Source organism: Cajanus cajan, chromosome 11 (genome assembly GCF_000230855.2).
Source record: "Cajanus cajan strain Asha chromosome 11, NIPB_CcT2T_4, whole genome shotgun sequence".
Taxonomy (NCBI): Eukaryota; Viridiplantae; Streptophyta; class Magnoliopsida; order Fabales; family Fabaceae; genus Cajanus; species Cajanus cajan.
In genome coordinates, this window is record NC_138527.1 from 32,912,560 (window position 1) to 32,927,780 (window position 15,221).

General features: G+C 34.2%; 1 protein-coding gene across 2 annotated transcripts; it reads left to right on the forward strand.

The window, feature by feature from the left end:
• Nucleotides 1-274: 274 nt before the first annotated feature.
• Nucleotides 275-13,890, forward strand: LOC109801560 (putative sphingolipid transporter spinster homolog 2). Of its 2 annotated transcripts, XR_014430710.1 has the most exons (17): nt 275-458; nt 621-752; nt 845-946; nt 2,042-2,146; nt 2,248-2,323; nt 2,419-2,493; nt 4,494-4,596; nt 4,688-4,753; nt 7,267-7,312; nt 8,076-8,167; nt 8,388-8,464; nt 8,754-8,867; nt 9,279-9,398; nt 11,012-11,140; nt 11,244-11,933; nt 12,551-12,629; nt 13,376-13,428. XR_014430710.1 is itself a non-coding variant. In XM_020362661.3 (16 exons), the coding sequence occupies exons 1-16, from the start codon at nt 406-408 to the stop codon at nt 13,495-13,497; spliced, it is 1,491 nt and encodes a 496-aa protein (XP_020218250.1). In that variant the 5' UTR covers nt 276-405; the 3' UTR covers nt 13,498-13,890. The 2 variants fall into 2 exon arrangements, 1 of the variants encoding a protein (XP_020218250.1); XM_020362661.3 differs by lacking the exon at nt 11,244-11,933 and having other exon boundaries at nt 276-458; nt 13,376-13,890.
• Nucleotides 13,891-15,221: the final 1,331 nt, after the last annotated feature.

A 15,221-nucleotide genomic window follows, 5' to 3' on the forward strand; every position in this document is an offset into this window, starting at 1 on the left:
CCGTTGATATAAACAGTTATACAAATATATATTATAGATGATAAATTGACACGAGGATTTTTTCTTTTTAAATTAAAAAACTTAGTTGTGTTCAAACTGGTTGGTTACTTATGGTGCACGAACTGTTGTAAATCGTATCAAGTTTGATTTTAATAAATAAAAAATAAGCATGTAATTAACAAAAATGTTATTATAATTTATCTGATTAGATCATCCGATATTTGATAAGAAGATGACGAGGCATTTTTAATTTTTTTTTTTATTAAAGGAAGGAAAAATGAAACATAGAGCCAAGCGGTGAAGTTTCTGAGGAAGGAAGGTTACGTAAATGAAGAGAGTTAGTTGAAGTATAGACTACATTTGCATTTATCAATTCATCCATTATCTAAGCAGTTGCAGCCGAAAATGGCATCGGAGTCAGGTCAAAGTCCCAATCCTTCTTGGTTTACTCCCAAAAGGTCCTTCTTCTCATAAACCTACTTTTGCATTTCATTCCTTTTCTCTTTTGCTTTTTATGTTTTCCAAATTCACTCATTATGCAATTCACAGCTCACAGTGCTTTGTCCTCGGTGTTTAAATCAAGTAATTAATTTTAATTGTAACACATGTGCCGATTTCAGGCTTCTTATAATATTTTGTATCATTAACATGCTCAACTATGTGGATCGAGGAGCTATAGCTAGTAACGGTGTGAATGGAAGCCTTGCAACTTGTACTGAATCTGGTATTTGTACCGGTGGCAGTGGAATTCAGTGAGTTCTGTTTCTGCTACCCCCCCCCCCCCCCCCCTTTTGATATTGATCGTCATCATCATCTTATTGTACGGTGGTTTTTCACGTTTCAGGGGGGATTTTAACTTGAACAATTTTCAAGATGGTGTTCTGTCATCTGCATTTATGGTTGGGCTTCTAATTGCTTCTCCAATATTTGCTTCTCTGGCCAAAAGGTGAATTGCTTCGTGTTGCAGGAGCTTCTGCTCGCTTATGGATTAACCATGATGTCAAACTCAAAGCGTCGCAGTGATAAGATGTTTTTACTTTATGTGTTGTAGACATATGTAGAGGCTAATAGTTGTGGGAATTGCATACATATTAGCACGAGCTGAGGGCTAGTTTATTAAGTCAATAGCAAAATGATAATATCTGAAGAGGATCCTTCACATATGGGGGTTGTTTTTATGACTCAAAAGGTGTTCAAATCCTCGAGTCTCTAGTTCTGTAAAATATATATATATTTTTAGTATTAACTGTATGAATATATTCCACTTCAGACAATATCACAAGACTTTCTCTTGTATGAGTGATTTATGGAGGAGAGAAGTTAAACTTAATCATCCCAAAAATTAAGCGAGTGAAAGCCTAATAGGCTTTCGGGGCTCCAAATCATGTTGAAGAATCAATTTCCTAAAATCTTCGGGTATTAGGGGCAGGCCAAGAATAGGTTTTATATCTACACGTGTTACTCATATTCTCATTTCCCGCTCCTTTGAAATTCATATATCTGAACACAAGCCAGTTCAAGAACTACATGGTTTAACACCTCCTAGAAAATGTACAGCGCCAAAGAAGTTTCACTTTCTCTCACTTCCAGTTTGGTTAATGTAAATCATAGAGGCAGGAGAATTCTACAGTTATTCTAATTATTATAAATAAATTGACATTTTTTTGTACTTCTATGGTTTATCTAATTTTAAGGAAAAGTGTCACTTTATGGTTTTAATTGTTCTCATGTTGATTTCATGTTACCCTTCTATCATTTGGTTCGGGTTTATTGATCAACTGTGAGCCAATATTTTTCATCTTTGAAATCTATAAATCAAAGGGGGATGAATTGATGTCAGCTTTCATCATGTTTGCTGTGCATGAATGCTTAGCATTTTGTTACAAAGTTATATTAGAAGTGCATAAATGGGAAACTGATAATTTGAGCCATGTTCTTAAAAAAGGCTTAGGTAGCTTGGCTCAGAGTGGGATTAAATATTTGCAACCTCCGTGTTTCCTCTTTCATTGAATGGTAATCTAATGCATTATCAAATTTGCAGTCACAATCCATTTCGGCTTATTGGCGTTGGATTGTCTGTTTGGACAATTGCGATAGCTGGATGTGGTAGTTCGTTTGATTTTTGGTCTATTGCAATATGCCGAATGTAAGGGAATGTTCGAGTACTTTCAACTTCTCAATGCCTTAATACATCACCAGTTTTTCATGCCATATTTTGAGTTGAGGCTGACAACAGCTTTTATGCAGGCTAGTCGGTGTAGGTGAGGCTTCCTTCATAAGTCTTGCAGCACCATTCATTGATGACAATGCTCCTGCTGCACAGGTTTGGCCTAATTCTTTATGCCCCTTGATAATTAGTCAAAACTGTTCCACCATGAATTCAGTGTTGCAACTTTATAGTGTTTTTATTGATGACAGAAAACAGCATGGCTTGCTACATTTTACATGTGTATACCAGCTGGGACTGCTCTGGGCTATGTTTATGGTGGATTTGTAAGACTGCATACTTTTATAATCTAGCTGTGTTAAGATGACTTTTCTTGTTTATTTTGTTTGATGGTGTGAACTCATGGTGTTTGATTATACCTGTTATTTATGTTGTGTCATTTCCTTGGACTGCTATTTATTTAAATTATGTGGAGACATGCGTGTGTGTGTGAACCCCGAGTGCCCAACAAGTAGTATTAGAGTCGTTGGTTCGATCAGGTGATCGGCTCGGCGAGTATGATGGAGTTGACAGGTGAATTTAGGTATATAGGATCACTTGTACCGAAAGTCTTATTAATGGTGGGTCCATGTGTGGAAGAGAGTCTTCCCAGTAACATGAGGGTTAGGAGGCATGTCTCGCTATTGTGAGTTAACATGATGGAGCGATGGTGCAAGTACTTAGAGCGTGACTGAGCTCTATGAGTCACTATTGGTTATAATTGTGGACTAATAGCTTTTGCTGCAAGGGAGGGTAAACTATGATTCTTTGTTTGAGGGGTGTTTGAGAGAATGATTGTTAGGATGCAAGTAAAGTCTCACATTGTTCAAACAAGAAGATGGGTATACAATTGTCTTCATTGGTTAGATGCCTTTTGGGTGATGTCCAAAAGCAAAATCATGAGAGTTTAGGTCCAAAGTGGACAATATTTTACTGTTGTGAGGATGTGTATGTGTGTGAAACTCCCTGGTGCAGAACAAGTCTTAAGAATTGTTGGGCTTTTATTTGTTTAAGTTGAGTTTTTTTTATTATTTATTTATGTATAGGGGGATAAAAAAGGAATACATTAAGATGAAGAAGATTACACTGACAGCGAGATAAAAGGAAGCAATGAATCAAAGTTACTCAGCCCCAAACATACCCTTACGGGATACCCCTCTGAAAAAACCATGAGCTTTATGTCAAGTAGAAGCCAAATACCTAAACCTTTCTCAAAGAATCTTGTTACTCATTGTGCTCTCCTTAAAGATACACGAATTGTGTTCCAACCATATGCAGCAAAGAGTGGCATAGACAGCACATGCCAGAAAATTTTGCCTTCTTTACTTATATGTTATACCAAACCCAATGAAACTGATCACTGAAAACTGGTCCAAGGGTGTAGGACCAACACTCTCCAAAGATGCCAAATAAAGAATTGCACAAAGAAAGTGCTAAGAACAGTGCAAAAATGGATATGGAGCAGACTCTAAGCTTGCAGCATGACATAGCCTGCAACATGTCATTGTTATTAATAATATTAACACAACTGTTAAAATAAAGAACTTTACCCGAGAGATTTGGACTTCCAAATAAGTTTTTCAAGATGGAATTAAAGTGTATTAAAAAAATGAGTAAGTTGGAAGAAGGATTTGGACTTCCAAATGAGAATAATTAGTTTGATAATCTACATTAACACCAGCCAAACTGCTTTTAGACATTGATGTTCAACCTTAAAGAAATTTAAAAAATATGGAGAGAGAGAGAGCATTCAGAACCTTTCCTCATTCTTTTCTAATAAAAACAGAACGATATGATTAGCAAACTGCAAATGTGAGACAACCTCCCCTTTTGATCCCACTTTTAACTTTATTATTGTACCTACAAGCAACTGCTCTAGAAATTAAACAGCTGAGTGCATCCTAAACCAAGGTGAACAAAAAAGATTTTGGTTGAGTTTGGTTTAGAGAGATTGTTTTTAAAATGTCCTCCTTCCACTTTTGCATCTTTTTCTTCAGCAAATGGTTGAGTTGAATTATGAAGGATGAGTATATTGATGGACTTCTTCAGAAGAACTAATAATGTACATCAGCTATATTCTCAAATTTATTAGCGATATCTTCTGGAAAAATGTTTTTTATATTGTTTACCCTTATCTAAGGTACTTGTAAATTTGCAATCTTAACACTCACGCTCAGCTTTTATATATTATTACATTAGTGGGCCCTGGTTGTTGGTACCATATCTTGAACATTGTCCAGTGATAGTGTTAAAATCAATCAGCTTCAAAATTTCAAATAACGTGCAGGTTGGAAGCCAATTTAACTGGAGAGTTGCATTCTGGGTTGAGGCAATTTTGATGCTTCCATTTCCCATATTGGGTTTTGTAATGAAGCCTTTGCAATTGAAAGGTGACCATTTTCTTCTATTTGATGTGTTTCAGAATAGCCTTAATTTTTTTAATCCTTGTCATAGAAATGTACTATTTGACTTTTAATGTAGGTTTTGCACCCTCAGAATCCGAACAGGCACTAACATCTACTGAAACAAATGTTTCAGAAACTGGAGGTATTTCTGAATCTTTTGTCTATTACTTTGGTGATTTATTATCTATATTTTCTTATATTTAATGGGAAAATGTTATCTTTCAATATTATTTTCATAAAATGACCTAGCTTGGGAGAAAATTCAAAGACTGGAGAAATTTCTTAAAGAGAAAGAAAGTTTGAAAAACAACAGTATTGCTAATGAATAGAATAGAATAGAATAGGATGTGTTTTCTGAATATAAAAATAAATAAACATCTTATATGATATCTGTTAGTGGTTGTAAGAAAAAACTGAACTCACCTGAAATCAGTATTTTGCAATATGTCCAGTTCAGTTAAAAGCTGCACTGTGATGATATATTTAATTTGGGGTGGGTGGGGGGATTGCAGTACAACAACAAAGCCTTATCCCACTAATTGAGATCAATTGCATGACACAATTGGGCTTGGTTGAAGACCAAATTCTCAAGGTTATTATTCATCATGAGATTTTTCTTAACAATTTCTTCTGATATCCTTCATGGTCTTGCTCTTATCGTTTTTCATAGGGCTAAAAACCATGTAATCTACTGTCCTCGGTGATGCTTCCAGTGACTATCTTTGTACATATACAAACCACCTTAATAGATTTTCAGTCATATTTTTCTCAATTGGTGCAACATGAATATTTTCTTGATCATTTCGTATCTTATCCCTTGTGTAGCCACACCCAACTTTAACATTCTCATTTCTACTACTCTCACCTTTCTCTCTTGTCTCTTTAGTCCAACATCAACATCTACAATATAGAGTATAGCTGAACTGAGTGTGTAGCAGTACAATAAAACTTTCCTTTGAGCTCGGTAGGTACTTTGTGATTACAAATAACCTCGATGCATTGCTCTATTTTAACCATCCGGCTTGTATTTTATGTGTATCATTGATTTCCCCTTCATTTTGTCATATTGATCTCAAATATTTAAACTTTGGAACTTGTGGTATGACACACTCTCCCATGTTTATTACCAATTCATTTTCCTCTTGTTTCTTGTCAAAATTACAATCCATATACTGTCTTATTCTTAATCAAACAAAAACTCGTTGATTACAAAGTTTATCTCCAAAACCTAAATTTAAAGTTTATCATCCACAAAAAGCATGCAGCTAGGTATAATCTTTTGTACGTTCTTGGTAAGTACATGCAATACTAGGTTATTAAACAAGGACTTGAGGCTGAACCCTTATGCAATCCTATCCTTATAGGAATGTCCGTAGTCTTGCCTTCTGAAGTTTACACTTGTAGTTACCCCCTTATACAGGTCTTGTATAGCTTGGGTATAGGTCGCATGATTTTACCTGGCATAAAATCAAACTGATTTTACACAATCGTAGTCTCTCTTAATCTATGCTCAATCACCTTTTCCCATAATTCATAGTGTGACTCAAGTTTTATTCCTAAGTGGTTTACACAATTTTGAATAGCACCCTTCTTAAATATGGTAACAAAGTGCTTCTCCACCACTTATTTGGCATTGTGTTAGATTTCAAAATCTCATTAAATTTCTTAGTGAACCAAGTGGTACCTTGTTCACCTACACCCTTCGAAACTTTGATAGAAATACCATAAGGAATATTAGGATAAATCCAAGTCCCACATCGATTATAGATAGTCAAAATACAATATATAAGTAGGAAACAATTCTCACCTTATAAGTCGGTTTTATAAAGTTGAGATAGGCTTAAACCCATATCCTAAGATGGTATCAAAGTTATCGCATATTCATTAAAAAAATTGTCACCCACCACTTATACACACCAAGTCCAAATCCCAAATAGTCTAAGTGTGAGGAAGTGTATTGAGAAAAACATAAATCCCACATTGACTAGAGATAAGTCCAAAATACAATATATAAGTTAAGAACAATTTTCACTTTACAAGTTGGTTTTGTAAGGTTAAGTTAGACTCAAACTCATATTTTAAGAAGGAACAATAACTTTACCATTATCTATCCCCTTAAGGGTTTTTTTTTTTTACCTCTTCAACATGAATTCTACATTTGTAAGTCAAATTTTGTTCATCCTCTCAGATTTCTAGTCCTCCCATGTTACAAGTCGATCATTATCCATCATTGAAAAAGTTATAAAAATAATTCTTCCATCTCTCTTTGGTATTTGATCTATAATCGAAACTTCCCCCTTTTCATCCTTAATACATTTTACTTTATCTAAATCTTTTGTTTTCCTTTCTCCATTTTTGGCGAGTTAATATGTTTTATGTTATCCATTCTTTATTAGGAAATATAAATTATATTTTGAACTGCTAACTTTATCCATAATTTATTAATGCTATTTGTCATTTTCAAGGAATAAGCCATGTGTATTAGGCTGTCATTCATATGAGGATAATTGTGTCATGTTTTTTTTAGTATTTAGAATTTTTTCTTTCCCACTTCCCATTATAGCTTTGTTTGCCATTTGTACAGAATGATAGCACTTTTCATGTAGTTCTAAATAATTTCTATGCTCAAATTTAGAGGTTTCCTTTCCTTTATAGATGATGACATGCTAGCTGAAGGTCAAGCCTTGATCAGAGGATCAAAGTGAGTGGCACTATTATCTTTGATTTTCTAATTCTGAATCCCTTCTCCTTTTGGTATTTATTGTTTAGTTTGTCTTTGTTTCCTATTTCTGATTCTGATGTCAAGCTGAAGAAAACCCAAAATCCAGGTATTAAATTTGTACTATGTACATTAAAGGGGAATAGAAAAATAAAGTTAGAGACAGAATTCAACTACCATTTACCATAAATTGTCTGAACAAGTGAGAGAGTAGAGAGTGTCACTTGAAGCAACCTTTGTACTTTGTTTATTTATTCTGCTGGAAATAGTTAATATCCTGAAATGGGAATGCCTTCAGATCATGCAAAGCAGTTCTGGCACTATTACAGATTGACAGCCCTGTCAGAGTTGGGGTAGACTGGCAATGATAGAAAGCAGCCAGGCAGACAAACAGTGACAAACACACTTACTCTTGACACGTGGGCATACACACAATGGCATATTGGAAAGGGGATTCCTGTGCTTGGTGTTGAGTTTCCTTTATCTAAAAGCCCAATACTTTGTTCATAAGATAATTAAAAAAAGAGAGAAGAAAATTATTATTACATATTACACCCACTCCTACTTTTAAGGAATTCTTACACTCACATGATGGGTAGTATTCCTTCTAAAGTTCTTGCACATTTGAAATTCCCTTGATGATTATGGTCAGAATAGATTGGTAAAGTTATTTATTTCTCCTAATCTCTGACATTATGTGAAACATTGCTTTTCTCCTTTATGATTGTTAACTTATGATTGTCAGGTCAACATCCAAATTTTGGAATCAGTTCACCAGATTCTCAAAAGATATGCAGGAGCTCTTGCATGACCAAGTGTATGTTATAAATGTTCTAGGTACTTCTTTTCTCAACCTTCTGAGAAATACTTTTCTTTCATTTGTTTCCTGAACATGACAGTTGTTTAAGAAAATTGGGACAATATTATGATAGTTTTGTTTTGTTTACCATAATGCCCAATAAATTAAAAAAAAAAAAAAAGTTCTGAGAATTTGATATTTGTAGTCAATTCCGAACTGTGGCATTTGTTTCTTTACATAAGAATTAATTTTTGCCAGGGTATATATCATACAATTTTGTCATTGGAGCTTACTCATACTGGGGCCCTAAGGCAGGATACAGCATTTACCATATGGTATTTCTCATATATTACCCAAGATTTTTACGAGTTCTGCAGTTCTGCTTCATATTAAATATTAGGAAAATATTACAAAAGGCCTTAATCTACCAAGTTTATTGAAGATTTGGTTTTTCCAAGATCCCTGTGAAGTTGATTGATCAACCTCACAATGGGACAAGACTTGGTTGTTGTTGTTGCTTATTCACATTATTTGTGTTACATTCACTTTTGTACAAGTCTGGTATTGCCCTTGGGCCTTGTCCTTTGTGGAAATGTGCTTCATTGACAGTACCTTTTATGACAGAATAATGCTGACTTGTTGTTTGGAGGCATTACAATTGTTTGTGGGATTTTGGGGACATTAGCTGGAGGCTTGTTTCTTGACCGGATAAGTTCAACCATCTCTAATGCTTTCAAGGTAAACTAAGTTGATTTCCATTTAAATAGGAAATAAGTCAAATGAATCGAAAGTTAAGCATTTTCTTTTACATTGTACATGAGTCTTTGGCACCCACTTCGCATAAACATAAATATGAAAATAGGAGCAGAGATCACTATCAAGTTTGTATTCCTGTTTTTTGTATGGACAAGTTCCAGGTTTCAGTAACTGTCATGAGAACTTTTATATTAATCATCTATTCTAAACACAATCATTCTATTTACGTGTCCCAGTCTTCTTTTCCTTAAATGTAACTAATTCACTGATGTAATTATCTCATAAGTTCCTTTCTCTTGAATTTTACTCCGTTCTGTTTTCGTTGGTGTGGCTCTGATATTTTTACAATATGTTATTTCATTTCTTCTTTGGTTTCCCTTGTTGCCATTGCAGCTTCTTTCTGTAGCAACATTTCTAGGTGCAATCTTCTGCTTGGTGGCTTTCCTTTTCAGGAGCTTGTCTGGTTTCATAGTTCTCTTCTCTATCGGTGAACTGCTAATTTTTGTCACTCAGGTAATTTTATGAATCACTTGGAGGATTAATTTTTTCTCTCTTAAAAGTAGGGGGTGGAAATTCAATCAATTTATACAGTAACCATCCATATATAAATGCAGGCAATCCATCCAATTATATATATTAAAAAATTTATGGATTGGTTAATTTGATCACCATTTGTTATTGGATATATAATAAACCGTCCAACTTATTTTTGTAATCTATTGGATCAAGTAGTCCAAAATTCATTGGTTAATCTGAACTCTAGTGTTTGGGTGCAAAAATGTGTATAAATAATTAAATATTGAACTTTATTTTGTAAAAATATTTCTTTGAAAAAATAAAATATAATACAATTTAACTGGATGGATTGGATGGTTTTTAATTAAATAAGTAATATAGATGGATTGGACTTTTTGAATTCATTTTCCATCAATCATAAATGGATTAATGGTTTATTTTTTACCCACCTATTATATTGAATTTAAAATTTATCTGATCCATCTGTTTGACACCCCTACTTAAACATGTTCACCTATATTTTACTTGGATACCAGTTGCATTCTACGGTTTCATATTGATTTAGCTGTTGGTAGATTGAGATGTTTGGTTATTTCATCTTTTTCATGCCACATGTGCATAAGTTGATAATGAGATTCAGTATAGTAATCTAGTCTCAATTTATTCCTCCTTTGCATTTCCTGGATGAATTTACTTACAATCCCCTTAAGTTGGATTTAACAATTACTCAGCCAACGGACTAATCGTTGGATGCTGCTGTTGGCTGTCTTTAGGTGGATACCATATATTATTTAGCTTGACAGGAGTGCAGATCATAGCAGAATTATATATCGGCTTTACACATCTTGCTTTGGACTTCTTGATTCACTCTTTTTCCAGAATATGTGATCCAAATAGATGTGTTTGGTTTGTGGAATTTCTGTTTCCATTTTCTCGTTTCATTAATATTCCACCTTATTTCAATTTGTTTTGTTTTCTAAGATCTGTAAGGAAATAGTGAAAATAACATTTTTGTTATTGAAATTGGGAAATAGAGTGAAAACAATGACATTTTTGTAATTCTTGAAAATAACGTATCATATCCTAGGATATCTTAAATTATCCTCTAGGATTAGTTTCTGTATTTCATTGCTACCTCTTAGGATTGATTACCATATTTCCTTATCTTATCATGATTTGTTGCCCTAATTAGTCAGAATTATGATTAGTATAAATCATGGTTATTGCTCTAGATTTTATGAACATATTTATACATCAATATGTTTAAGATATATATCAATACATATCAATATCAATTCAATGCTCCATTCTCTTTTTATCTCTCTCCCTCCCTATATGCCTAAAAAAAGAACCCACAATTTCAACAAACGGAAAATGGACAAAAGAATTCTGCAAAAGCACAACTTTATGCCCACAAATCAAACATCCTAATTGATTCATTATGAGATTTCTAGACTTCCTTTATCGGGGATAATATTTTGAGAGAAATATGATCATTTCATGTTAATCTACTGATTATTTTCTTGGATTATATTCTTTATTCATATAGCCTCATTTTGTTGGAGTTGTTGGTTTAATATTTGGTTGATGATATGGTACTATTTTTTCAGGCTCCTGTAAATTATGTTTCTCTCCGATGTGTAAAACCTAGTTTGAGGCCACTGTCTATGGCTATATCTACTGTTTCAATCCATGTATTTGGTGATGTGCCATCCTCACCACTTGTTGGGGTCCTGCAGGTAACACCTAAGATTTTCAAGATGTTATAGCTGTGTTTTTGTTACTTCTATAACTGGATATTACAGATAGCAACAGTTAACATACTTAAATTTATATACACAGGCTGATTATATATAGGACAGATTCTACAGTGGTCCACCTTTATAGGTGGTCCATCATGTACCACAGTTTTTTGCCATTAGATCAATTTAAGTCTCATAATGTTATAATACATCAGCTGCACAAGATCATTTCCCTCTTCAGCTAAGACTAACAAAGGGCCTCCCACCACCACCGTAAACTGTCACCGGAAGCAATTTCCAATGACGGTGGCTTTTTTCTCTTCTTTCTTCCTTTTCTTCTCCCCCTTCCCTTCTTCTTTTGGTTTGCTTCCTGTACAGCCAACCACGATGATGTTCTTCTGTGCTTGGAGCTCCGGACAGGGCGCCTCACCAAGGCACAATTTGGCATCAACATCATCACATCATCGGAGCAGCACACCAGGCTCTACAACTCCATCTGCGGCAAGTTCACACCAGGCTCTACAACTCCATCTGCCACAAGTTCGACGGCGACCAGAGCAGAGCCGCCTACCTTCATTAGTTCTGAGATGAGATGAAGAACCCTGGAACTTGAAGCTTCCAAGGCCTAAAAAATGGCAACATTTTCGGTTTTGGCTGTGGTCCCTCTTCATATCCATAAGCAAAAGAAGAAGAGGGGAAGGGGAAGAAGGAAAAGGGAAAAAGAAGAAGAAAAAAGAAAGGTATCACCGTCACCAGAAATCGCCTGCAAAGACGTGCACGGTGGTTGAAGGTACTGTGTGAATAGTGGTCTTGAAGAGGGAAGAGATCTGGTGTAGGTGATACATTATTACATCATAAACCTCAGATTGATCTAATGGATATGAATTGTGGAGCACAGTGAACTACTTGTAAAAGTGGTCCACCCTAGAACTCATCTATATATATAGATAATAATTACAAAAGACAATACAACATAAAATTAACGGGCTGCATTTAGCTTTCTTGGTAAGTGGGATAATAATTAAATTATGGAAATACAAACTAATCACAAGCTGTGGGATGCATGTTCACTTGGTTTTATATCTTATAACACTGTTCTTTCTTACTATCCTAAGGCTAAGTACATTTGCCGGCTCCAGACCTCACATTGTTATGCATTGGATTGCCTTTGTTCTTTCTAGCTGCCGCTTTCTCTACTTACCTCTCCCGTTTATCTGAAGGGATTTCCAGTGTTATTTTGTTAGGAGAGAACTAGTATGCCACTTGATTGTCTGTTAGAATATTACTAAAATTTAGTGAGAAGTGAGAACACCACTAGTTTCTGTTGTGCATTTAGACGAGTCCATTGTCCAGATTTGCTGAGTTTACATTATTTGGACTCGTAAGCAACTTGGTTTTCCTGTGCAGGATCATATTAATGACTGGAGGAAAACAGCAGTTTGTCTAACATCCGTTTTCTTTCTTGCTGCTGGAATATGGTTCATAGGTAAGTGGCATACTGCTTAAGTTGTAATTTTCTATTCTTAATTCTTCCAGATATGCATTTAAGTTAGAATAGTTTAGGATTAATTTCTTTAGAACACATGAAGAAAATGTCAATGATGTGCATGTGTTCAAGTTCTTCCACATGTTTATTTGTCTGTATTGTTTTTTTTGAAAATAAAATGATAATATTCAGTACGACGAATCAGAAAATTCTCAACATTGATGAAAAAAATACCAATTTGGCTACTCTTGATGATATCATATCATTCTGTAATTAACCTGAAGTGAAACTGTGTTGAACTTAATGAGCATGTTGCAATAGAGATCAAAAGTGATGTGCTGACATTTGTAGAAAAACAACCTTAATGATTGTGAGTGGAGTGGTTAATATTCTTGCTGAGTATATAAATTGAATTTATAATACATGCACGAGTTTTATATTGTCATCTAATCACAAACTGTTATATATGATAAATTTGTTGATTTTTATAATAATTAAAGTCATATCAGTAATGGTTTTTTGATTAGTTGTTAGTGTAAATGTTTAACATGTGTATCTGTTGAACTGAAATTTGCTTGATGATAACAGAGGATTGTTAGTTGACCACCTACAAACTTAACTGTTTAACAATAACATCAGGAAAACTTCTACGAAGTACGAATTGCATGAAGAAAAAGAAAATTATGCTGTTGAAAGTTGACATATAGCTGGACAATGTTTGTAATTAATCCTATTAAATATTACAGGAATCTTTTTGAGAAGTGCTGATCGATATAACGGAGATGATGAGGATCAATCTGCCACAGTTAGAAGAGAGAAAATGAAGCCATTGCTTGAAGGGAGCAGCGATGCTTCCAATCAAGCCTAATTTCTAATGCAATTTTAGTACTAATGCTATCCCCCAAGTGTATATTAACTGCAAGTATCCCTATAATTCCTTGAAGACAGTAAAAGTCGGTAGCATCATTGCTACTACCAGTCATGTGGAAAATGGTGGATGGTGGTTTGATACTTTGTTATATGCCCAATACCGATGTGATGACAACACTTGAAAAAAAAATTATATAAAAAAAAGATGTTGGTCCTTTTGGACAATTTGTATGATAAATTTGGAAGATTCTGCTGATTCTTTCACCGGTCAATTTGTTGTTCTATGTAAATTTGTAATTATTGTAATTCTCAAGTCTTACCATGGAAAAGAAACTAGCAATGTATATGTTGTGCTGGGAATGTTTACTTCCTCAAAGCAGGTTTCCTCTTTTATGTTGTTCCTCTAAAATTTTAGGAAGATGAGTTATCGGGCATCAAAATGTACGAGTGTATGTGGGACGATTTTTAAAGTTCATTTAACGCATTTAATAATTGCGAGAGAATGGAACAAACTGGAGCGAAAATGAAATTTGTAACAGATTCATTAAAATTCTTTGCAGAAAATAACCATCACCTAACTCGCTAATTGATATAAAAATGTAAAAAAGAAAGTAGGCATATTATTAGCATATTTTATTGGCTTAAAAGTAGTTTGATCAAATCAGGATTTTTTTTATAAAGAAACTTACGCTATTAGCTTATACAGTAGCACGTTTTTGAAACATTACTTTATTTATTGTTTATGTTTACAATTTTTGAACTTTTATCATCATTATCTATTTAGAATTAATTTTATCTTTCTTATTCCACTATTTTATTTTATTATTTAGTAAAATATTTAATCGTCATTGATAAAAATTTAAAGCTACCTATTTCCAAAATGAAGTTATCTCTATCGACCGAAACAGTATCAATAGACATCTGCTCATGACCAATTCATTTAACTAATTAACAGCAACTAAATGGAAATTGAAGTCAGATATGAAATCTTAGGTCGGCGACATGGTTGATTCTAGTGTGATCTGTATTCTGTTTATTTTTAACGAGGATCTTTAAAAGGAAACTAGGTAAAAAGGAGCAATGCCATTCATGTTCTGGAGTTCCATGTAAATCAAATGGACAACCAAAAAAGAGGCAAAAATACTACATTGAAAGGAAGGATTGCCTTTAGATGATTGTTGTTGCTGTTACTCCTAGCACAGAAAGTGAATTTAATAAGCAAAATGCACCTTATGAGAACCTATATTTTTCAAGGTTGCAGCGGTTTACTGAAGAGTAAAAATATTTGACAATGACATAGGTTAAACAGATACATTGTGAATTATGATTCCTATTTCTACTCTAACCTTCACTTTGCCCTTTTCAAGCTCTCTTGTTGCCTTTGGGGCAGATTTACTAAATAAGCAGATCACACTTGATACTACACCGGATATCATTACTGATATACTATTATTATTAAGACAAAGAAATTACTTTTTCATACACATGCATCTAAAATTCTAATATATTGTTGAAGATGCTCATTACTCGCATGTAATTTAGAAAGAATTCTCCCTACATTGACAGGTGCCTCGGCATTTAGCCAAGGAGGCAACCCAACTTAATCCCCACTTACATGCTTCGTAAAGACAAAGACCCATTCAAACCGATTGCGGTGTGGCGGAACAGGTTTTCTTTGCTCTGCAAATTGGCGTGCTGCCTCTCCAGCACAAAGAGATAAAT

Excerpts from the sequence above, each read along its gene's own strand:
- LOC109801560 (XM_020362661.3), top strand. The coding sequence starts at position 406 with ATGGCATCGGAGTCAGGTCAAAGTCCCAATCCTTCTTGGTTTACTCCC. Across the intron at positions 8,465-8,753 it reads GATACAGCATTTACCATATG|AATAATGCTGACTTGTTGTT; the intron begins GTATTTCTCATA and ends CTTTTATGACAG. Across the intron at positions 11,141-12,550 it reads CACTTGTTGGGGTCCTGCAG|GATCATATTAATGACTGGAG; the intron begins GTAACACCTAAG and ends TTTCCTGTGCAG.